The 22,906-nt window shown below is 33.6% G+C and overlaps 2 protein-coding genes and 1 long non-coding RNA gene across 3 annotated transcripts; 1 reads left to right on the plus strand and 2 right to left on the minus strand.

Annotated features, from left to right (window-relative positions):
* On the minus strand, positions 3,759 to 15,725 carry LOC109351996 (protein transport protein SEC23). The gene is made up of 12 exons (XM_019593754.1): positions 14,883 to 15,725; positions 14,624 to 14,797; positions 14,208 to 14,369; positions 12,417 to 12,559; positions 10,948 to 11,023; positions 10,673 to 10,848; positions 10,494 to 10,575; positions 9,032 to 9,109; positions 6,015 to 6,176; positions 5,636 to 5,899; positions 4,883 to 4,987; positions 3,759 to 4,070 (listed from the first exon to the last, which is right to left on the minus strand). The coding sequence occupies exons 1-12, from the start codon at positions 15,606 to 15,608 to the stop codon at positions 3,930 to 3,932; spliced, it is 2,289 nt and encodes a 762-aa protein (XP_019449299.1). The 5' UTR covers positions 15,609 to 15,725; the 3' UTR covers positions 3,759 to 3,929.
* LOC109352020 lies at positions 9,708 to 10,487 on the minus strand. The gene is made up of 2 exons (XR_002108313.1): positions 10,233 to 10,487; positions 9,708 to 10,133 (listed from the first exon to the last, which is right to left on the minus strand). It is a non-coding gene; the product is annotated as an uncharacterized LOC109352020 (long non-coding RNA).
* LOC109352025 (uncharacterized protein At2g37660, chloroplastic) lies at positions 18,166 to 22,652 on the plus strand. The gene is made up of 9 exons (XM_019593796.1): positions 18,166 to 18,472; positions 19,342 to 19,454; positions 19,599 to 19,652; positions 19,800 to 19,884; positions 20,097 to 20,202; positions 20,643 to 20,729; positions 20,861 to 20,958; positions 21,593 to 21,702; positions 22,289 to 22,652. Exons 1-9 carry the CDS (start codon positions 18,181 to 18,183, stop codon positions 22,352 to 22,354), a joined length of 1,011 nt encoding a protein of 336 aa, XP_019449341.1. The 5' UTR covers positions 18,166 to 18,180; the 3' UTR covers positions 22,355 to 22,652.

Consider the following 22,906-nt stretch of genomic DNA (forward strand, 5'->3'; position numbering starts at 1 on the left):
AGTCTTTAAGGCATTAATTAAGGATTAATATCACTATGTGAGATTGGTTGGATGGATAGAATAATGTTATAATCTTCAATCATTTAATCAATTTAGATTTAATACATATATACTAATACTAATAATGTAAATACTTTATATATTCTCAGCAAATTATCCATCATTCATTTGTTAATTATTATTGACTCTCAAACAAAAGTAGTACAAATTAAATCACTTTTATAGATTGAGTGTGACTCACTTAGTCCATTTATCCACATGTGTTTGTTAATGACAAACTAGAAAAACTTCCATAGAGACACATACACTATATCATATTTAGAGATAATTATATTTATATTTTTTGATATTATCATTTATGACTAAATTTTATTAGAATTAAATTGCTAATGTATTGACAATATTTAATTAGTTATCTCCACATCATGATAATGTATTGATATTTAACGTTGGATTATATTTTTCCAATGTGAAAATCTAACTATGTAGAAAATGTATCATGTTAATCATTCTATTATCGCATACAAATATAAATGAGTTTAAAATTTGTGCACGGCCAGTCACATCATCCACTATTGATTTGTATTATTTTTGTTTAATAGTCAATGATGGTTAACAAGATGATTTACTGACAGTGTATACATATTAAATCCAACATAAATAGAGGGATAGACTAATGTAAGTTACAGTCTATTAAATAATGACTGAATATTAATTTAAAATTATTAGGATTAATCTAGTGTGGTCCAAAATGATAAAGGATTCAATTAGAAGTTTGCTTTTATTTAAAAAATATTGCTATGATGTATTCATAATTTACACGATTGGATTTTTTTTATTCGAATAAGTGTTTACTCTTATTTGAAAACATTATATTTTAAGATAAATAATACACCTTCATAAAGCTACATATTAATGTTAACTTTTACATGATTGGAAAATTTTAGTAATTGATTTCAAAATCAATTTCAAAGTGTTAAATTCTTAATCCGTTGAAAAAAATGAATGAGACTATTAAATATCAAAATTGAATATGTGATATCTCAAATTAACTTAGGCCACATGTTATTAATATTATAGCTTGTGTTATTAATATTTTAGCTTGTGTTTGGTGAATCATGTCTATAGCTCAAGTTTAAAACTCATAATTGAGATGTGTCCTTATTTAGAAAATATTTTCATTATTGAAATATTTATGTAAGTTTAAAACATTAAAATATAAGCATTTTAATATAATTACTAGTTACTTAATGTTTAAAATATTAAAATTGAAGCATTTAATCTCATACTAAAATATAATATTTATATTAATAATATATTATCTAATACCATTTTGTTAATATCATCCTGATAAAGAAAAATGAAAACTTCTAAGCAGTGTTGTGAAACCCGAGCCGGACGTCAAACCGGCAGAGATCCCGTATTAGGTTTAACCGGTTTAAACGGTTAAACCGTCCGGTCTGACCGGGTGATTTCGTACATAATTAATAATTTTTATTTATAAATATATAGTTATATATAAATGTAAAACTTTATATAGTTAATAATTATGTATAATTATATTGAAATAATACCTCTTTATCTCTTCAATCATTTAATCAATTTAGATTTAATACATATATACTAATACTAATAATGTAAATACTTTATATATTCTCAGCAAATTATCCATCATTCATTTGTTAATTATTATTGACTCTCAAACAAAAGTAGTACAAATTAAATCACTTTTATAGATTGAGTGTGACTCACTTAGTCCATTTATCCACATGTGTTTGTTAATGACAAACTAGAAAAACTTCCATAGAGACACATACACTATATCATATTTAGAGATAATTATATTTATATTTTTTGATATTATCATTTATGACTAAATTTTATTAGAATTAAATTGCTAATGTATTGACAATATTTAATTAGTTATCTCCACATCATGATAATGTATTGATATTTAACGTTGGATTATATTTTTCCAATGTGAAAATCTAACTATGTAGAAAATGTATCATGTTAATCATTCTATTATCGCATACAAATATAAATGAGTTTAAAATTTGTGCACGGCCAGTCACATCATCCACTATTGATTTGTATTATTTTTGTTTAATAGTCAATGATGGTTAACAAGATGATTTACTGACAGTGTATACATATTAAATCCAACATAAATAGAGGGATAGACTAATGTAAGTTACAGTCTATTAAATAATGACTGAATATTAATTTAAAATTATTAGGATTAATCTAGTGTGGTCCAAAATGATAAAGGATTCAATTAGAAGTTTGCTTTTATTTAAAAAATATTGCTATGATGTATTCATAATTTACACGATTGGATTTTTTTTATTCGAATAAGTGTTTACTCTTATTTGAAAACATTATATTTTAAGATAAATAATACACCTTCATAAAGCTACATATTAATGTTAACTTTTACATGATTGGAAAATTTTAGTAATTGATTTCAAAATCAATTTCAAAGTGTTAAATTCTTAATCCGTTGAAAAAAATGAATGAGACTATTAAATATCAAAATTGAATATGTGATATCTCAAATTAACTTAGGCCACATGTTATTAATATTATAGCTTGTGTTATTAATATTTTAGCTTGTGTTTGGTGAATCATGTCTATAGCTCAAGTTTAAAACTCATAATTGAGATGTGTCCTTATTTAGAAAATATTTTCATTATTGAAATATTTATGTAAGTTTAAAACATTAAAATATAAGCATTTTAATATAATTACTAGTTACTTAATGTTTAAAATATTAAAATTGAAGCATTTAATCTCATACTAAAATATAATATTTATATTAATAATATATTATCTAATACCATTTTGTTAATATCATCCTGATAAAGAAAAATGAAAACTTCTAAGCAGTGTTGTGAAACCCGAGCCGGACGTCAAACCGGCAGAGATCCCGTATTAGGTTTAACCGGTTTAAACGGTTAAACCGTCCGGTCTGACCGGGTGATTTCGTACATAATTAATAATTTTTATTTATAAATATATAGTTATATATAAATGTAAAACTTTATATAGTTAATAATTATGTATAATTATATTGAAATAATACCTCTTTATCTTTTTTTGGACCGCAGTAAAACAAAATATTAGAACATTGTCCCATTTTTTTTTATTTTTAAGTGAGCCGTCCGGTTTACTTCCCGGGTTAATCCGGTTTAACCGGGTTTAACATGGTCGGACCGGATTTTTTCCGGTTCAAAGCGGTCCAACTCTCATTCGGTTAAGACGGCAAACCAGAGCCGTTTTCAAGTCCGGTCAGCGGTCAGACCGTCTGGTCCGGTTCCAACAACACTGCTTCTAAGTGGGATTTATTGAAAAATAAAATATTATAGCATTTGCATATTTCACATGTAAGTTTTCAAATTGAAAAAAAAAACAAAGTTGTGACATAAATTACCCATCATTTGTTTTTAATTAACATTAAAACAAAATTCATGTGTAATGACTCAAAAATAGGTCTATAACGAACAAAGACGTTGATGTAGTAGTGTAAAATCTCACTAAATCTTCAATGTCGAAAGTTCGATTCATGGGAGTGACACTTGTTAGGAGGGACAACCATGAAACCTGAAATGGATTAGATTCTTATGCAGGTAAGAGAATAATACCCTTGACAGTATAGAAGAAAAATATGTCCAAAAAGTCATAGGTTATCACTGAGGATAACAAACTTTGGACACCATTAAAATTCTTTAAACCTGATTGAAACATTAGGCAGTTAGTGAAAACAAAAATGTAATATTCATATCATTGAATTGAGAGTTCAAAATTTCGAATAATTACATGATTTTGCACTAAATTGGAAATTATAACAGCACGCTAGAAACAAGTTATTGTACAAGCAACAATGCAAATAAAATTTTACATAACAGTGACAAGTGAAGACTATAATTTTACTGAACTACTAATCTCTGTAAATGATCGAGGAAGACCTCAAAGCTAACATCATCAGTGAAGATAATATCCCCTCCAGGAAGAGCGGCTTCAGTGTTATAAGTAGCAGAAGGGTTTAACTTCGCTAGCAGAAATCGAGCCTGCGCATAATTGACATATATGAACACCAAACATCTTAGATTATGGAAAAACAACAGAAGAAAGTAATGCTAACATAGAGATTTTACATTAAGACAAGTTCCAGGTAGAGACCAACTACATGAATGAAATTACTTATGAGGATCCAAGCTCACCATGGAACAACGATTTTCTCCCGTACTGAAGAGGAGAGTTCTTGTTTTGTTTTTTGTTTTTAAGGGTAAAAGTATTGTCTTATTGTAAATAAAAGGATAACACTTCCCTCTTCAATACTAGAGAGCACCCTTTCTCCTCACCATGAGTTTGCGAGCTCAACTCTGAGAAACAGTCTCTCTGCTTCGGGACACCGGACACGGAGACCCTCTTGGACTAGGTCACCCTTTTGGGTCCAAGCTCACCCATGACAAAATGATAGACATGAGAGGTGAATTGTATTTTTTATTCTGTTTTTGTTGCATTGGATATAAAATAAAAGAAGCATATAAGCAGCAGCTACTACATACAATAGCCATTTGCTCTGGCCAGGATGGTAATTATAAAGGGTGGCCCAGTGCACGAAGCTCCCACTTAGTGGACAGTTTGAGGAGGTGGATATATGCAACCTTACCCTCGCAAGCAAAGAGGATGTTTCTAGGATTCGAACTCGTGATCTTATGGTCACTAAGTAACAACCTTACCGTTGCACGAAACTCACCCTCTTAAACCCTCTTAAACAGGATGGTAATTGGTTACACCAAGGCATAAAAAAGCTATAATAAATAAGTGAAAGCAAGCTAACAGAACAATTTCAAAGGCAGAAAGAATCAAGGTTCACCTGCGAGCCATGCTGATCACAAATAACCAGGCGAGGTACAGGAAATCTTTCCTTTACTATCAAATCTGCATCATCATGAGGAGCTCGTAGCAGCTGAGCAAATGCCTGAAAAATATAGTTGGGTCTGTATTATTATATAAAAAGATGGCAAAAGCAACATAATATCATGTTTTTTAAAATAAGAAAAGTCTCCACTCTCAAGGTGCAACGGACCAGATCAAGTGTTCCTTCTTTTGTTTTGGAATCTTTTTTCATACAACACATTTAAATTGTTAAATGATTCATTAGTATTTTTTTGTGGGGCTCATTATCATAGCAGAATATATAAATACTGATTTTCAATTTATGTCATGTTGGCATTTAATTTTATTTAACGCACACATTAACATATATATATATCAAGGTGTCTGTGATTCATAGGAAAGAAATTGACAAAACTGTCCCTACAAGTGAATGAGTTGTCCAAAATTTTTGATATATTGCCACAAGAATGCTTGACTACAAATGCAATATTCATCTGCTGAATGGATCTTATCTTATCCCTCCCTATCTAACCAGTTAATCTAGTTTCAGCACAAAAGTTTGATATTTTCAAACTTTTAATGACAAATTGTCAACTATACTCTATGCTTTCTGAATTATATATTGTCTGAAACAGCTGTGTACTCTATTTCTCCCACACTAAACAGCAGATCAAAACCAAATAGAATAAATATGTTATCAGATTAGCTAATAACGTGTCCAAATTAATACCTGATGCTCCGGTTCATTATGATATCCAGCCTTTCGCCATTGGGCAATGGTTGAACCATGAAAAATAACAACCGTGAAAAATGAATCCAAAAGCAGGATCCTATCAGGCGCAATGGCTGCCACATCAAGAAGAGCTGGTTCAGGACCCGAATGGAATGAATAAGAAATCAACGAGGGCTGAACCATTACAACAGAATTGGAAACATTTTCGCGGTTCAGTATCATTCTAAAGTATGCAGTCTCATCTGGGCTGTTGTTGAAGACCTGCAGTAAATATGGCCAAGGGGGGAAGTAAACATCATTGAAGTACAAATATAACTGCAACAGACATCAGCAATGAAAAACAATAAAAAAAATCTGAAAAATACAAAATGCATACCTGAACAAATTGAGAACGTCGTAAATGAAACATAAATTGTGGGAATATTGACAACCTGGGAGACAAGCTGAAAGAAGATGGAGTTTCTTTCTGAAACTCTCCAAACCGGGAACACAAATTTATCAATGCCTTATCCAACCATCTGATAGGATCAAATTCAGCCTGATTCAAGAATTGCATGTTACACAATGTCACAGCACTAACATTTACACAAGCCTTAACGAAAAACATATCAAGCCTATCAGTGAGAAAGCAATAAGCAGGTTTCAATTCTCACAACTACAGGTGTAGTATATATAACTAATATAAGGTAGCAAAGAATACTGAAAATTCTAATTTTTAGGTCAATCTATTTTTCAACAATAATTTACAAAAAGTACAATGGTTTTTGGCTCAGTATAATCCTTCATTTGTTTTTGTGAAAGGGAACAAGGACCACTCCATGCCACTTATTCTCTATTTTCACCTTTTTCTTTTGGCCAATTCATGCCCTACAGTAATAAATCTACAAAACCAAAACCCATTAAAATTAATTACAACATTTTATAGGAACAAAGCAAAAAAGTACATACATAAACTGTTTTAAATTGTTCTGTCGCTGATATATCAAAACTGAAATCCACACAGTAAGCTACAATGTGATTATGTAGGATTTGATTTGGAGACATAACTGGTTGAATAGCAATCAATTATAACAATTGAAGGAGTATTCTTGGTCTTTAGCTTTGAACTTTATTCATCCAGTTCCATTTTCCTCAGCATATTCAGGTAGGCTTACAAGTTACTATAACTGGTCCTTATGGAATAAGGATCCAAGCTATATTTCTCGAGTGAAAAATTGAGAGAGATCAATGACACTGAATTTATTCAGTTAGAACTTAGAAACTACAAGTCTACAACAACAATAATCATGCCTTAATTCCAATAGGTGGAGTCGGCTACATGAATTGAACAATGTCATTAAGTTCTATCATAAATCATATTCATTGACAAAGCACTGATCTGTAAATCATTTCTAATTGTTTCGCCTATGGTTTTACTTGGCCTCTCTCCCTCTAGGAATTGGACTAACCTCAATTTGATCTATACAATCCTTATTGGGGCTTATATTGGTCTCCTCCACACATCTAAACTACATAAGGCATGATTATATCATCTTTTCTACAATTGGAGTTACTCCAACTTTTTTCCTAAAATATTCATTTTTAATTTTATCTTGTCTAGTGTGTCCATTCATCCAACGCAACATTCTCATCATTAGTAAATGTAGTTTATTCTTTTGTTGACATTTTACTCCCCAACATTCAATCTCATATAACATTGAAGGTCCTATAGTTGTATGCTAAAACTTCTCCTTAAGCTCAAGTGATACCTTTCTATCACATATGATACTTGAAGCACTCCGCCTTTTCATCCTATGTAATCAATTGCACACGATAGTGATGCGATAATGGTGTCATGGAGGTTGGCAGCCCTTCCCCCACGACGAACTGATAGCAGTGCGACTTGCTGTTGCGAATGTTGCGCTCCATTTCGCAATCCACAACCTGCTATAGGTTGAAAGTAAGTGAAACCCTAACTTCTAAATCAGAAATTTCTTTTTTGCCCTTTATTTTATAAAGGTTCGTTTTTTAGGGTTTTCTGATAATAAAAACTTTCCCTCCACTTCTTTCCCTCATTTAAAACATGTGTGCAGTATAACTTGAAAACTGAAAACTCTTTTCATTTCTTCCCCTCGTTTAAAACAAGTGTGTTGTATAACTTGAAAACTGAAAACTCTTTTCATTTCTTCCCCTTGTTTAAAACTCCTCTATTTCTTTCTCTGCTTCATTGCTCCTCTTTGCCTCATTACTCCTCCCTGCCCCATTACTCCTCTTTGCCTCATTACTCCTCCTTGCCCCATTACTCCTCCCTACTTCGCTACTCCTCCCTAGTCCCTAGTATTACTCCAATTCTGCAAAAGTACTCCTCTCTGCTACATAATTACTCTTGTTGTGCATACTCACTTACTTCTCTATATTTCCCTCAATCATGTCCTCATCTCAATCTCCCACTTCCAAGCCCACTCCCAATGATGTGTTGCTGAAACACATTGGAAACAACATTGATATGGCATGGGAATAGAATCACATGAAAGACCCTAATAATAAAAAGAGTGTTCTTGTAATTTTGTGGTCATACCAATACACGTGGATAACCAGAGCCAAGAAACACCAAATGGGAGTGAAATGCTTGTAAGGAAATTCCATAACACATAAAACAACAAATAATGGATGCCTTTAAGAAAAAAATCTGACAGAGAAGCAATATTTGGTGAGTTAAATGACTGTTTTGATGATGCAGAAGTGCAAGAAATTAATGATTTGATGGCCAGAAAACAATCTTTAATTTGGTGTGTTTTAGTATTTTTATGTAGGCTATAAATTACTTTTATATCTTTTTCTTAGTGTAGTGGCCATCACGCTATAGTGTTTTTGGGGTCGGATGCTACGCTATGCTATCTGCATTTCACTACTTAGATTTCATATAAACCACTTGAGTCCTATGGTTTAAATCTCCTTCAATTTTTCTATCGTCTTGTATAATTGACTCAAGATACCTACATCTACTGACTTGTAGTATGGTATGATCCTCAATCTTTAACTCTATAGAAGAGTTTGTTTGCCTCTTGCTAAACTTACACTCACTATATTTCGTCTTACTCCGACTTATATAAAAGTCATTTGTTTCTAAAGCTTCTCTCTCAAGTCTTCCATTAAGACAATATCATCCACACAAAACATTTATTGTGGCACCGATTCTTGGATATACTTAGTAGGCACATCCAAGACCAATCTAAACAAGTAAAGATTCAATGTCAACTCTTAGTGTAGTCCTATAGCAATAGAAAAATCTTCTGAGACCCTATCTTGTATTCTATTCAGCTAGAAACTACAAAATATACAATACATATTTTTAAGTGGTAGAGGTTGATGTAAAAAATATTACAAATAGTGCAGAAAACATCCAGTACTCACCTCTGTTTCCATTTTGAAAGAGACCTGGCGTGCCATGACTATAGCAGCTGCTTCTTGATCAAATCCAGCAATCAACTCCTATAACATTATAGACAGAGATGCTATGATAACACTGAAGAACTCCAGAGAACAACTTAGTAATAAAAAATGAAAAAACATTTACTTTCCTGAAAATTTATAACATCAATAAAGAAAATAGGGTGCTCAAGTTACATGATAAGTCATTCAATGAAACATTGAAGTGATTAACCACCATAAGCACTGACTCTAACACATTAAGACGGAAAAAAGCAAACAAATAAAATTCACAACCTATGATGCACAGATGCGATAAAAGTATCATATATGATATCTATCCAACACCGAGTACACTGATTTTTGAAAAATATAGGATACACATAAATATGCACAAAATTTAATAAAACATATTATTCTTGTTTGAAACTTTCAAACTGAGAATACTAAATACAAAATGAAAATATTGTCATAAGAAATCACTGGCTATTGCCTACAAATAGGAATAGTATCAATTGCATTCCCGCCTTGACCATCATTAGGATTGCTCTTATAAATCAGAATAAACCTTTTTCAGTCAACAGAAGAAAAGGAATAATGTGTCTATTATGCAGATGCATTTCCTTTTCATTCTCCTCTATGCAATACATGCGCTCTGTTGTTTCCCCTCACTCTACACTTCCATTTGGAAGATTGGATGCTCTGTTTCTCTCTTTACACTTCTACTTGGTTGATTGTGTGATATGATTTTTTCTCAAGTAATGCTCTGGTACTGTAGATTTGGTGCCAAGAGAGGTATTGGAAAGGTAGTTTAAGAGTACCAGATTACGTCAGAGAGTACCGGAATCTGATACAAATTTGGAAATAAAATTGATGTGTTGGTGTATCATAGTTTACAGCTATCAAGATTTCAGAAATATAAGAACAACAACCCTAATAAAATTTGACACTTATCAGACCATAATCTATCTTCGACCATTCACACCTGGAGCCACTGAACCTGGCTGAAAGCCATCTTTCTCAAAAGCTTCGCCAATTAGTAATCTATCACCTATGTGAAGCCCTCTCTCATTTTTATTCTATGAATCTGTAAGAAACCTATGGCAACTAAGTATACAATAGGAAAAAATCTAGAAAATCAGGAATTAGTTGAGTCATGCTGCACATGTGAACAAAAAATAACCACCTACTGACATGGCATGACGTGAGGAACATGAAGAGGGGCTAAAAGATCAAGGCAGAAAAGTGGGAAACCGGGGAATTAGAGAGAAAGGAGGGAGATCAGGCACTCTCAAATTGCATGGAGTATCGGTTCCTGAGAGTTTCACATCTGAGAGATTTAGCTATTTTAATAAATCACATCCAAATGAATTCATTTGCAGTGGCGAATGGAAATCACAAGAATCATGTATAACTGATCAAAGGAGGGTAGCAGATGAAAGCTTGCCTGAATGCTTCCTGGTCCAGCAACCCATCTACGTGATAGTGTTGTAACGCGGAATCTCATTTGTCCACTGTTATTTTGATAACTGAAGCAAAAGATCTGTAATAAGTGAGAAATATTTCATCTACATTACCATAACAGGAAATAGATTACTCAAAGGTGCACTAGGATGGTTTTCATACTAAGTCAAGAATTGAAAATAAAATTGATTGCTTGTCGCCTGTGCTGTAGCATCAGGAGTTTCCTTCCTCACAATGTCGAAAAACAGACACAATGATGTGGATTTGTCAAGGCCACACATCTTCCATGCACTTGTACCCCCTTGACCAATAACAGTATCTGAAACCAATGGACCTTTCTGCAGATACAAGGAAAAATGTAAGCATCTCTTTTTTCGGGGGTGGGTTGTAGCATCCAAAATGTAGCCAAAAAGTGAGAAGAAAGCATCTGAATATACCTTTTCAAGAGATGCACAGGGGCCAATAATGCCTTGGACTTTCATGTCCTTGGAGCAGTTTATCTCAAATATTCCACTGCAAAAGAAGTTAAAATAAGAAACAAACAATAATACATATATATATATATATAGAGAGAGAGAGAGAGAGTGTGTAAGGAAGGGAGAGAGGGAAAGATGATCGGGTCCATCTTAACTAATAGTTAAAAGAGTTTAATATATGTTAGAACAGCATGCATCGTAAGATTTAGTTTATGGTAGCACTTTTCTGTTACCCAGTGGTGCATGGTAACAGAGCTTGGTTCTCCTGATACCTAAACCAAGGGAATGCACTAAGCCAGGTAACCAGTATAAAAGGCTCTGGCACCAAACTGATGTAGAATTGAAGGCCGTGGCTTAAACTTATAGTTACCAGAACCACCAACTTATGCCTAAACCATGACCTTGGTCATGCATCCCATGTCATACTGATACGTGTTCTGAAATATTAAATTCAACAAACCCACATCATGAAGAAAAAATAGTGAAAAGAGAACAAGCTGGTTTGTCACATGACACCCTCTGCGAGAGTTCTTTTTCTGGCATCTTTTATGGATTACTCTTCATCAGACACTAATGATGTTCGACAATCAAGTGAAACATGTCAACAGTGGCATGTACTCTGCCATTAAAGATGGTTCTCTAAAAGAAGGATGCAATACCCAGTATGCGGCTAAGCGCTGTCCCAGTCAATTTCTCCTCTCACAGTATCCCAAAGTTACAGAAAATTAGGCTCCGCTGAACAGTTAATGGCAGTGTGCATCATGAAGAGTGTTAACAAAGGCTGTGAATTAGTGAATAGGAGGGTCAGGGTGTGTACTGTAGTAGTGCTCTTGGACTATTTCTAAAATTGGATTTCACAGCAATGTGCCCCATTAAAAAATCATAAACAGTTGGTATGGAGCCTGTCTGAGATTGGTATGAAGCAAAATAGTGGAGACTTGATAGCTGGAGTAAATCACAACCCGGAGGGCTAACCAACAGAGACGTTTCTTAGTAAAAGAGAAATTGGAACTGGGTGGGATGCAAAGGATTTCTCCCCAAGCTCTGGACACCATGGAAGACGAGAAAGGGAGAACAACCAATATGGTGAATGTGTGACTTGAACAAGTCACTGCTGTATGTTTATTTTAAAGAATCAACTTTTTATTAGTTTACACAATCATACACCAGTACATTAATTTCACAGATGTAACTGTGTACTATTTACCTAACATAACTTGGTATTTTACTGACAATAAATTTATGCATAGAGCAGGCTTGTCTTTTACTACACAAGCAAGTAACATACATAACTCAGGAGATCCATAAATCCATAACCAAGACTTAATCCCACTAGATGACGTCAACTGTATGGGACGAACGACACCATGATGCTTTGTCATAAATCATGTCCATACATCATATAAAAATCAAAATCTTTTAAGACTTACTTTGATGATAGACCCAGATCAAAATCAGCTGATTGGAAAACACGCTTAAGGGAATCCTTGAACACTTGGTGGCCAAAACTTTCAGCAAGTACAACAAGGCCTCCAGTACTTTCTACAGCAGATTTAAGTTCAGCAATACCAACCTGTAACAAAAGCAGAAAGCAGAAAATAATTATTTCTAATATATGAAAATTATACCAACATAAACAACAACTGGACCCCAATAGAAATTATGGAATAATAGACTTGTCAGCCTACAGGTCATTCGAAAACTATGCTAACAATAACAAAACTTTATCAGAAACTAAATTGGGTAGGACAGTAAACAAAATGGTCATTTGGCGATGAAGGATTTTGGACTACAAAAATTATGAACAAGCACATTATAGTTATTAATGGCAGGAGTCGGTAGGCATTAGACTAATGGGTCATTTGGCAGGATTGCCCTAAGAGTAAGATACCTATCGACACTTAAGTTTCATTAAACTTGATTAAAACAACATATTAGAAATCCAATAATAGATGTGAATACTAGAGGAAAGGAAGATCAAGAATCCTCATAAAAACAGAGAAAGCAAGAGAAGAACAAACAACGTGATCAAATAAAATATATTCACATAAAAACATAGTAAACTCTATACAAAGATCTTCCCCCTCCCTATGTTTACTAATAACTTCTACTTCTGATATTATTAATTAGATGAAATAATAGTGTATGCTGAAAATATCAGAGTGTTGGAAATATTAAAGGGTGAATATCGGAACACCTATCCTAGGAAATAGCTGGAGTTATTTCTGATTAGGAATTAGCTCATTGTTTCTTTGAAATTCGTCAAATTATTTCTTGTAAATAGATATGCATTTATTACCAAGCGTATATAATATATCCGCTTCTAAATGTATTTTTATTTATGCATTTTCACAAATCATACTCTAAAGTCTATCAATCTTATCAAGTTGGTATCAAAGGAAGCTCGGTGTTGCATCTACTGTCCCTTGAGGAGTTTCTGTCATCAGGTCCAACAAAACTCTCCAAAATCAAAGTCCCTTCTTGTCTTTCCCAACCAGCCACCGACTTACCCAGAAATCACCACCGTCAGACAACTCACTACTCACCATCGTCCAAAACCACCTCAGAAGTCACCGGCTGGCCAGCCCACCAAGTGCGATGAAATACGGAAGAATGCTCAAAAGATCAAATGATTTTGGCAGTAAAGTATTTTGGAGCTTTTTCCTTACATTACTCTGTTGCTATTTCTTTATGAAATACACTGTTCTGCATTTTGGTGAATGCTGTGTACGTGTGTCCTAAGTCCTGAGACCAAATTTTCAGTTACTAGCATAAATGGTTTCCATGGAAGTCAAAACTCGAGGATAAATTTTTATACAATGTACAAGATTGCTACTGTTTAGAACATTAGGCTGGAGCTTAATGCTCATATTTTAAGTTTGATAAGGTTAAATACAGCCACTAAAATTGAATAAAAAGATGCTCAAGGATATCAGTGAATGCACATAAATAAAACATTCTGTATCATTTTCAAAATACAGTACTTCGAAATATAAAATATATTGGGAAGTGAATTACAATTTAAACCATCATCACAAACTCTTCATTACAGTGGATGTACTTAGAAGTTGGACTGACATTGAAATATTCTTTGCTTGACAAAAATTGAACAGTGAACAGTTCTCTAGGTGAAAAACAATGATAATAATTTGTCAAATCATAAACAAGCAGAATGCTGTGTGCTAACAACAAGATGTCAGTTAAAAAAATGAAAACATTACCTGATCCAGAGCACAAGCAAAGAGATCTAGTACATGACCTTGATGCACAAGCTGCTTTGAAAGCCCGTCATAGAATTTGACGCATTTATGGAAATGTGGCACAGAATCTTTATCCAGATCCTTGTGGGAGCGAATTGGTTCAGAAAGTTGTTTTGACACAATCTACAATAGTACATGTGGAGAGAATCAGCTGAATGTCATCAACCATTATTAAAATTAACTATTGGCTTGTATCCATTTAAATACATTAACTTAAATGGATTGATTTAATTTATCCTGGATTTGAATGGATTGTGGATAATTTTATGCCCCTAATATAAGTACATTAATAGCATATTGGCTTGCCTACGTGGAACATGTCAACATACACACATATATGGAACATATTAATGATGAGTATGATCAACAACTCTTACAGGAGCAGATCCTTCGGTAGCTGGTCCACCAATAAACGCCATTATCCTCGCCGCCGAACCAGGAACACATGCCCCCAACAAACTAGCTGCAATGCTTAATGCTGTACTGGTGCACCTAGTCGCTCTCTGATCAGCAGGCACTTGCCAAGGATCCTTCTGCAGCTCTTCCAAAACCTGTCAATCATAAAACAACACACAAAATTAACACAACACCCCTTTTCCCCTTTCCACCACAACTAAAAAAAGCAACAAATATTACCGAATTGAGAGTGAACTCGCACTCAGACGCAGGCAACAAGAACCGCGAAATACTCTCTGATGAAAGCCCATCCCTAGCACCAGCAATAACACCAACAGCCGGTTTCGGCTTCTTAGCAAAAAAACTCATCTGCTCAAGAAGCTGATCCTTAGACAAATCCTTAGAACCTTTAAACACATAAGTTTTCGGAATCTGACCAAACCCTAACTCATGAACATGTACAAAAGTCCCAAACGTGATCAATCCAACAAGCGAATTCTCCGGTAACAACTCAATCGCTTGTGACAGCGACGACTTAAGGTAACTCATCTCTTCCTCAATTACACACGTATCAACGACGAACATGAAAACAGGTGGAACGATCGGAGTAGTATCACCTGGTGTCTCATATTCAATTGTTGTGTACTGTGGAAATAGCTCAGCTGGAAGATTATCATCGGAGATTGAAGCGTAGTGTGGCGGGAAATGGTTGCGTTGGAAGCAAAATGGACAGATCCAGATCTTGGCGGCGAAATCGACGATGGAGAAGGGGTTGAGAACGGAGCGACAAGTACGGCAACGGAGAGGAGAATAAGGAAGGACTGGCATTGAAGGGAAGTGTTTGATCGGAGTGTAGATTGCGGCGACGGGGACGACGGCGTTAGCGGCTTCGGATTTGGTGCCAGGGATCACGTTCCATGGCATGCGAACACCGTCTTGGATTTCTAGATCGAGGAATTCAGCCATTGAAGGGTGAATTGAGGTTCTGAGATTTGAGAGTTTCTGGTTTTGGTTGCGAATTGAGATGAAAATGATTTTGGATTTGATTTGAAGAAGAAGTTGATGGTAGAAATGGTAATTTCAACTTGTTCTTTGGTATTTTTGTTTGAGGGGATTCAGTTACTCCCCAACTAAGTTTATAAAATTTATTCTCTTTCCTAGCTTTCAATTAGTATTCGTGGTGAGTAGATCTAAATCGTTATTATAATTTATGATCGAAGATAGGGAATAAGTTTAAAAAACTTAGTTTTGGAGTAAATGTATCCCCACTCTTTTTGTTTTGTTTTCCACCTCTTGTCTGAGCCGTGCAATCCACATGTATGTGGGGCTAGTTCTCACAGCATGTATATTTTCTATCCACAAAACTCGAACATGAGACATTGTTTAAGAGGAAACAAGTATCTATCACCTGAACCAACACTCGTTAGTATTCTCTGGGTATTTGATGCAGACTAAATATTTAGTTAAGTCCTCATGTTTTCGACAATTTAGTTCCCTCAAAAATTAAAAAAAAAACTCAAAATACTCCTAAAAATTAAATGTTAGTTAAATTAATCTTTTTTTAGTATATTTTACAATACCTGACGGAGACTAATATGATCCTTAAAAGACTAATTTTACCTATATTTAAAAAATTTGGAGACTATTTTGGGTTTCCCAAGTTTTAAGAGACCAAACTGGTAAAATCAGAAATATATGAGAGACTAAAATTGATATTTACTCTTCGTATTATTATAATCGGGTCCCACAATAATTTTCAATTGATAAATTTAATATAAAAATGGATAGCATGGAGGAATATAGAATTCTTTTTCTTCACAAATTACTATTAAGTACTACATATTTAGTCATGTATAGACTTTTTTCCCTAGCAAAATTATGACGTTTTAACTATAAAAAATTCTTAATTATGTTACTCATTGAGATAATTATCTAACGTGATCTTGTTGTTACTGTAACTTGCAACAACTTTGGGCACGAAATAATACTTAGTAACATTTAAAAGTTCTCAGTAATGGTTTTCAATAAACTATGTTCAATGAGATCTTGCCACTTTAACTATGGATACTTTATCTTCAAAACTTGTTTTTAGATATTAGAATGATGATGTTGTTGGGTTTAGTTATGGATTAAGTCATGGGAAAATTAAATAAGTACAAAGTTAGGAGTTATATGGGAAAAGCATGTTTGGAATTAGGGTTGAGGAGGATAATGCCATATCTATTCACCTGGTTGATATTCAATGTTGAGTAAGAGATAAGAGTTTCTCTTTTACATGTCCCAACCCATTTTTTCTTCTCAACTCTAACTTGTTGTTTATATATGTATATTCAATTGTGTATAAATCAATGACATCTCTAAAACATATAGTGGATAATACATAGGGGTGAGCATGATCCAATTCCATCCACTCACTAGGTTCGACCCAATCATGGTCGGGTCCGAATATGGTCGGATCTCATCGAGTCTAGTTTCGGGTTTTAAAATTAAAATTGTTCATTATTTATGATCGAGTAAAAGACAAGCATAATTCAGCTCATGTTCATTCACCATATTTGTAAGTGTGTCTATTTAATTGTCTATATAGTAATGGCATCTTGTTGATTGAAAGTATCATCGATTCTCTAATTTTGTCATCAAATATATATAATCAACAATATATATATATAAAATTTCATATATCAAATTAGATACATATAATAATAATTAATATCGAGAGGACTTTATCTAAAAGGTTATGCACTATATTTAATTAGGTCTAGGGTCGAGTTTAGGTCCAAAGGCTGAAGCGAACGATATTTAAGGTTTGGTTAACTTCAGATCTAGGGTCAGATTAGCTTCAGGTGTAAGATCGGGTTCAAAAAATGACTCGATCGACATTTATAGTCGGGTAAGGACAAACCTTACCTAACCCAACCCAAATGACATTTAGGGTCAGATTAGCTTCAGGTCTAGGGTCGAGTTCAAAAAATGATTCGATCGACATGTAGGGTCAGACTCAAAAAATGACTCAATCGACATTTAGAGTCGGATAAGGCTCACCTCGGATAATATTTAGGGTTGGATTAGTTTGGGTCAAGAGCCAGGTTCAAAAAATGACATAATCAATATTTAGGATTTAGATAATGAACAAGTCTAACCCGATCCATGTTCGCCACTAAGAGTGCATTTGATTTTAGCAACCTATCTAGTGATATAATGACATATTTTTAATTATTTTATGACATTTACCTATCGGAAAATGATATATCCTCATACTAAATCCTGCTACACAAAAAATGTCACAATGTGATATTTTATTTATTAATGATTGATTTATAAATTACATATATCACTTTATTATAGTATTATAGATATACTGATTAATAAAATAATTTAATAAAATGATATAACATTATTCTTACCTATATTATCTTGTGTTATATGATATTGTAGAAAAAACAGAAGATCAAGAGTAGAATTGTGAGGTCAGCATTTACTTAAGGTTATGTGTTGTTGGGTGTGTTGTCCTAGTTCTTGTTCCTTGTGTTCTTCTTTAATGGCTTCTTCTTCTTATTCTTCTACTACTATTTCTTCTACACTTCCTTTCTCTTTCACTTCTAATAAACCCACTAAAATTATCTCATTCCTCTCTTCTTCTTCTTCTTATTCTTCTTCAGCTTTGAGATGGAAGAAGAAAAGTTTTAATTTTTCTAAGCTTGTTTATGCTAAAACTGCTATCACCATTAACCAACTCATTCAAACTCAATTTTCTGAGTTTAAGGAGAATGACCAAATCACCCCTCCATCTTCTAAACTTGTGCTCCTTCTTGGTGCTTCTGGAGGTGTTGGTAAATATTATTCACTCACCATCTTATTTTTTTTTTTACTTTTCGTTTGCGAGTTGAGTTTTGGCGAAGAATATACGGAAATTGAAGGAATATTAATAAAACATTAAAATATTATGAGTAAATACCTATTTTTCCTTCAAAATTTTGACTTGTAACAGTTTGGTCCTACAAAATTGAAAAAACATAATATGATGTAAAAGATCAAATGTTCGATTCCTATTAGCATTATTATTATTACAATCAGAAGTAATATACTTCATATAAATTTAGGATAGGAATGATTAACTCAAAATATGAGTTAGTGTAAGTAATTTATTATATGGGCAAAATCCGTTACAAACAATAATTCTCGGGACGCTTGAAATATGTTATTGTATTAGTGACATTGTCTACTACTGGAATGAAGTAGAGTGAAATGTTAATATATTGGACTTAAGTCCCTTGTTATAACATGCACCAGATAGAAGGGCCAAATAGAAACATACCGTGTACACTTCGGCAGCCACACATCTTTATAGAAGTAGTATGCTACTCCTTCTTAAAAGGTTCGACACTTGTTGGGAGGACAATCACGTACCTCGAAATAAGATTAATTTGTTATCCATAGTTGAGGGGATATCCTTTGTTAAACAAAAAAAAAAGTTGTAAAATATATCATTCCTCGATTTCTTGCCCATAGTTGAGGGGATATCCTTCGTTAAACAAACAAACTTGAGTATAGTAGTAATTCCTGTTATTGGCATATATCATTCCTCGATTTCTTGCGCATTTGTATGCGTTCGATATTAAAGCTGTAAAATGTTGAAACGTCTTGTTCAGTACGTAACTCATGCCTTGTTCGTGAAGAAATTGCATTACTTATTATTCAGGGCAGCTTGTAGCAGCAGCATTGCTTCAACGGAATGTCAAGTCACGCTTGATCCTAAGGGATCCTGAGAAAGCTACGACACTGTTTGGTAAACAAGATGTGGAGAAACTGCAGGTATATCATTTACTCGTAGTGACCAACCGACCGCAAATTTAATTTCTGCCATAGTCCCTCCGTGAATAATTAGCTTTGACGCTCACAATTGATTTCATGTATTCTCAATATTTCCTGGTTATATAGAAATTTTAAACATGACAGGTATATAAAGCAGACACGAGAAACCAAGACGATTTGGATCCATCCATATTTGAGGTCAGATCTTTCAATTCTTTTACCTATACTTAATACTGCTTCGATTCATCTGAATTATTTTCATTTTCAATTACTAATTTTATTCACCGAAGGAAATGTGTGGTAATTTTTGTTTTGCTTCTTTGCTTTTGTTTATGTGTTTTATAGGGAGTTACACATGTGATTTGCTGCACAGGAACAACAGCTTTTCCTTCAAAGCGATGGGATGATAATAATACACCAGAAAGAGTCGGTAAGAATCACATTATACAGATAATGCAGCATTTGATGTCATGAATAATTTGAAATAGAAAATTAGTCGGGTGAAATTTTAAGTTTGGAGAATTTAAGCATGACGGTAATGCCTTTTATTAAAACTTGCATTAGTTAGGATAGAATTCATCATCTCTTCAATCACTTTTCGTTATTTTGGTTTCGATTTTGATTACAAGTATTTATTTGAAGATTGGGTGGGAGTGAAGAATGTAGTGTCCGCGTTGCCTTCCACGGTGAAGAGAGTCGTTCTTGTGTCTTCAATCGGTGTGACTAAGTCCAATGAATTGCCATGGAGGTAAGCATAACTAACAAGTAATTAGTTCTTAATTGACAAAGTTGCCTGTGACATTTGTGATATCATGAATTGGCATACAAGAAAGCAAAATTTATGTGTCGGGTAAGCAGATTCGGGCCCATATAAAGTTCTAATGAAAAAATTGTTTAAAATATTAATTAGCCTAACCATGGCGGGTTATAAAAACTTTTTTTGTTTCAAGTGTACCACGAAAAGACGAATAAACTAAAAACTATTTCATGTGATTTATGATCTAAATTATTTCATTATATGAACTCGGAAAGATTTATGATCTAAACTATTTCATACATTTACCTTCTAGGCCTTCGCTTCATTTATCTGAAATCTAACATTCCATTACATAAAACTTGTTGATTAGATTTGTAAAAGGATATCTCAAAATCGTCTCATGGACTTGTTAATGTTCTTTTGTCGTATAGCATTATGAACCTATTTGGTGTCCTGAAGTATAAGAAGATGGGGGAGGATTTTCTTCGGAGTTCTGGCTTTCCATTTACCATAATCAGGTAAGATGAAAATTTTGCATGCTTCATACCTGATATTGAAACTTGATAAACATGGCATTGGACTTTTAACCTCGATTATTTGTATCTTAAATTCTCGGTGTCCTCATATGTGATATTTAATTGCGTTGTAGGCCTGGAAGGTTGACGGATGGACCATACACATCTTATGATCTAAACACTTTGCTCAGAGCAACAGCTGGGCAACGACGAGCAGTGCTTATAGGTCAAGGTATATGAATAATGCTCATTATTATAGCTAACTAACCAACGACGTTATATTGGTCAGTTATTATGATTCTGTAATTCTTGCACATTTGTATAATTGTATTGGAGTTACAACTTCACACACTATCCTCCCTCTTATGAATATGGTTGCAAAGCAATTAGCAAAATAGTTCTGAGCATAAAACCATTTTGCATCCGTTCTAAGCCTTCAACCTTGCAACCCATCTATCTTGTTTCATTTTGACCGCAAAGTCCCACTTAGTTACTTCTCCTGCGTAGCCTTCCGAGGCAAACTTCGGTACCACAACAGAGTTTAAGAAAGCTGTGTCACTTGGAGGAGAAGGAAAAGCCATTGTATGTAACAAAGTTGCTGGTGATAATTATGGGGCGAAAAAGGTCCGCACCAATGACGAACTACTTCCTGCTCCACATGATTTAAACCAAAATTTTAAACCCATGCATAGAATGCTTAGGTGAATAAGGTTTTCTGTTGGATGTTTCTGGCATGTCCCGAAAAATGAGATTGATTTAGAAAGTTAGTTCACCTTATTTATCATAACGGTAATTACTTATAACTCATTTGTATATTTAATAGTATTCTTGTTTGAAGTTTTATAAATTTGGCAACCGGCTTTCAGGAGATAAACTAGTGGGAGAAGCCAGCAGAATTGTTGTTGCTGAAGCTTGCATACAGGCACTAGATCTAGAAATCACCGAAAACCAAGTTTATGAAATCAGCTCTGTTGAGGTAAACTTCCATTGGTAACTTTGGTATTAATAATACACAATGGATGTGTTAACTGTTTCTCTTAGTCATGGTGTCAACTATTTCCATTGACTTTCTTATCAGTGTGCCAATATTTCAAGATCCATTGTGTCAACTATTTCCATGAATACGAGAACCCTTGTTTATTTTTAACTCGTATCGGTGGCTCTTGCGTCAAACGTTGTACTTGTGGCATGTGTTACTTAGGAGCTAGTACTTAGATTGACAACCATATTATATGTCTATGCCATAATTTTCTACAAGGTAGGTTCGCTATCGACTATCCAATACGACCCTTTACGGCTTTGAGACCAGTTATGGATAAAGTTCAATCTTTTTTTACTTTGAATTGCTTAAAATTAAAAACCTCTGCTACAATAACCTTGTACTTTAAAATTTGAGCAATATACAATAACCTTGTACTAATGTAAAATTCTTAAGTATCTGTTATTGTTGAGTTTCTGCTTCATATTTAGTATAAAATAAATGCATAACATTTTTTTTGTTTATGTTTCTTATTTCTTGTATACAAATTAGTGGTGCTATAATGCATAGACATATATTTCAGGGAGAAGGTCCTGGAAATGAAGTTAAGAAGTGGCACGAGCTATTCGAGGGTGCACAGTCCCAGTAACTTGACTTCCAAGTAAACCTTATAAACTATTTCTAGTTGTTTATAAACATCATAGTGAGTGACTCTACCTTTATAATTACTGTATATAAAATTCTTTTTCTTGATCTGTATGGTCATTACTATTACTATATGCTATGTTGCATGGATACTGATACGAGTATTGGATACAAAATGTATCCGATACATCGATACACATATTCTTGAAAAATGCATGATACGATATGTTTGAGATACACATATATAATATGTGCATAAAATTCATAAAACATAGTAAACACATAATTGTTGTTCTGAAATTCCAAACATAGAATGTACATCTTAGAGATCACTAAATACAAAATGAAAATCGTATTGTCATAAGAAATCATTGCTTATTGTCCATAAATAGTAATATATCGATCTTGTTTTCTCCTTGATCATCATTATGGAGATGCATTTCTTTTTCTTTCTCTATGTACATTGCTTTGTCTTTCCTTTCTCTATAATTCCACTTAGTAGATTGAATGTTATATTTATCTCTGGAGTCATTGTGTTATGTTTTTCTAACATGCT

This window comes from Lupinus angustifolius, chromosome LG01 (genome assembly GCF_001865875.1).
Source record: "Lupinus angustifolius cultivar Tanjil chromosome LG01, LupAngTanjil_v1.0, whole genome shotgun sequence".
NCBI lineage: Eukaryota > Viridiplantae > Streptophyta > Magnoliopsida > Fabales > Fabaceae > Lupinus > Lupinus angustifolius.

Excerpts from the sequence above, each read along its gene's own strand:
- LOC109351996 (XM_019593754.1), bottom strand. The coding sequence starts at position 15,608 with ATGGCTGAATTCCTCGATCTAGAAATCCAAGACGGTGTTCGCATGCCA. Across the intron at positions 14,370-14,623 it reads CTACCGAAGGATCTGCTCCT|ATTGTGTCAAAACAACTTTC; the intron begins GTAAGAGTTGTT and ends GTACTATTGTAG. Across the intron at positions 12,560-14,207 it reads TTGCTTGTGCTCTGGATCAG|GTTGGTATTGCTGAACTTAA; the intron begins GTAATGTTTTCA and ends CTTTTGTTACAG.
- LOC109352025 (XM_019593796.1), top strand. The coding sequence starts at position 18,181 with ATGGCTTCTTCTTCTTATTCTTCTACTACTATTTCTTCTACACTTCCT. Across the intron at positions 19,653-19,799 it reads TGGATCCATCCATATTTGAG|GGAGTTACACATGTGATTTG; the intron begins GTCAGATCTTTC and ends TGTGTTTTATAG. Across the intron at positions 20,730-20,860 it reads TTTCCATTTACCATAATCAG|GCCTGGAAGGTTGACGGATG; the intron begins GTAAGATGAAAA and ends ATTGCGTTGTAG.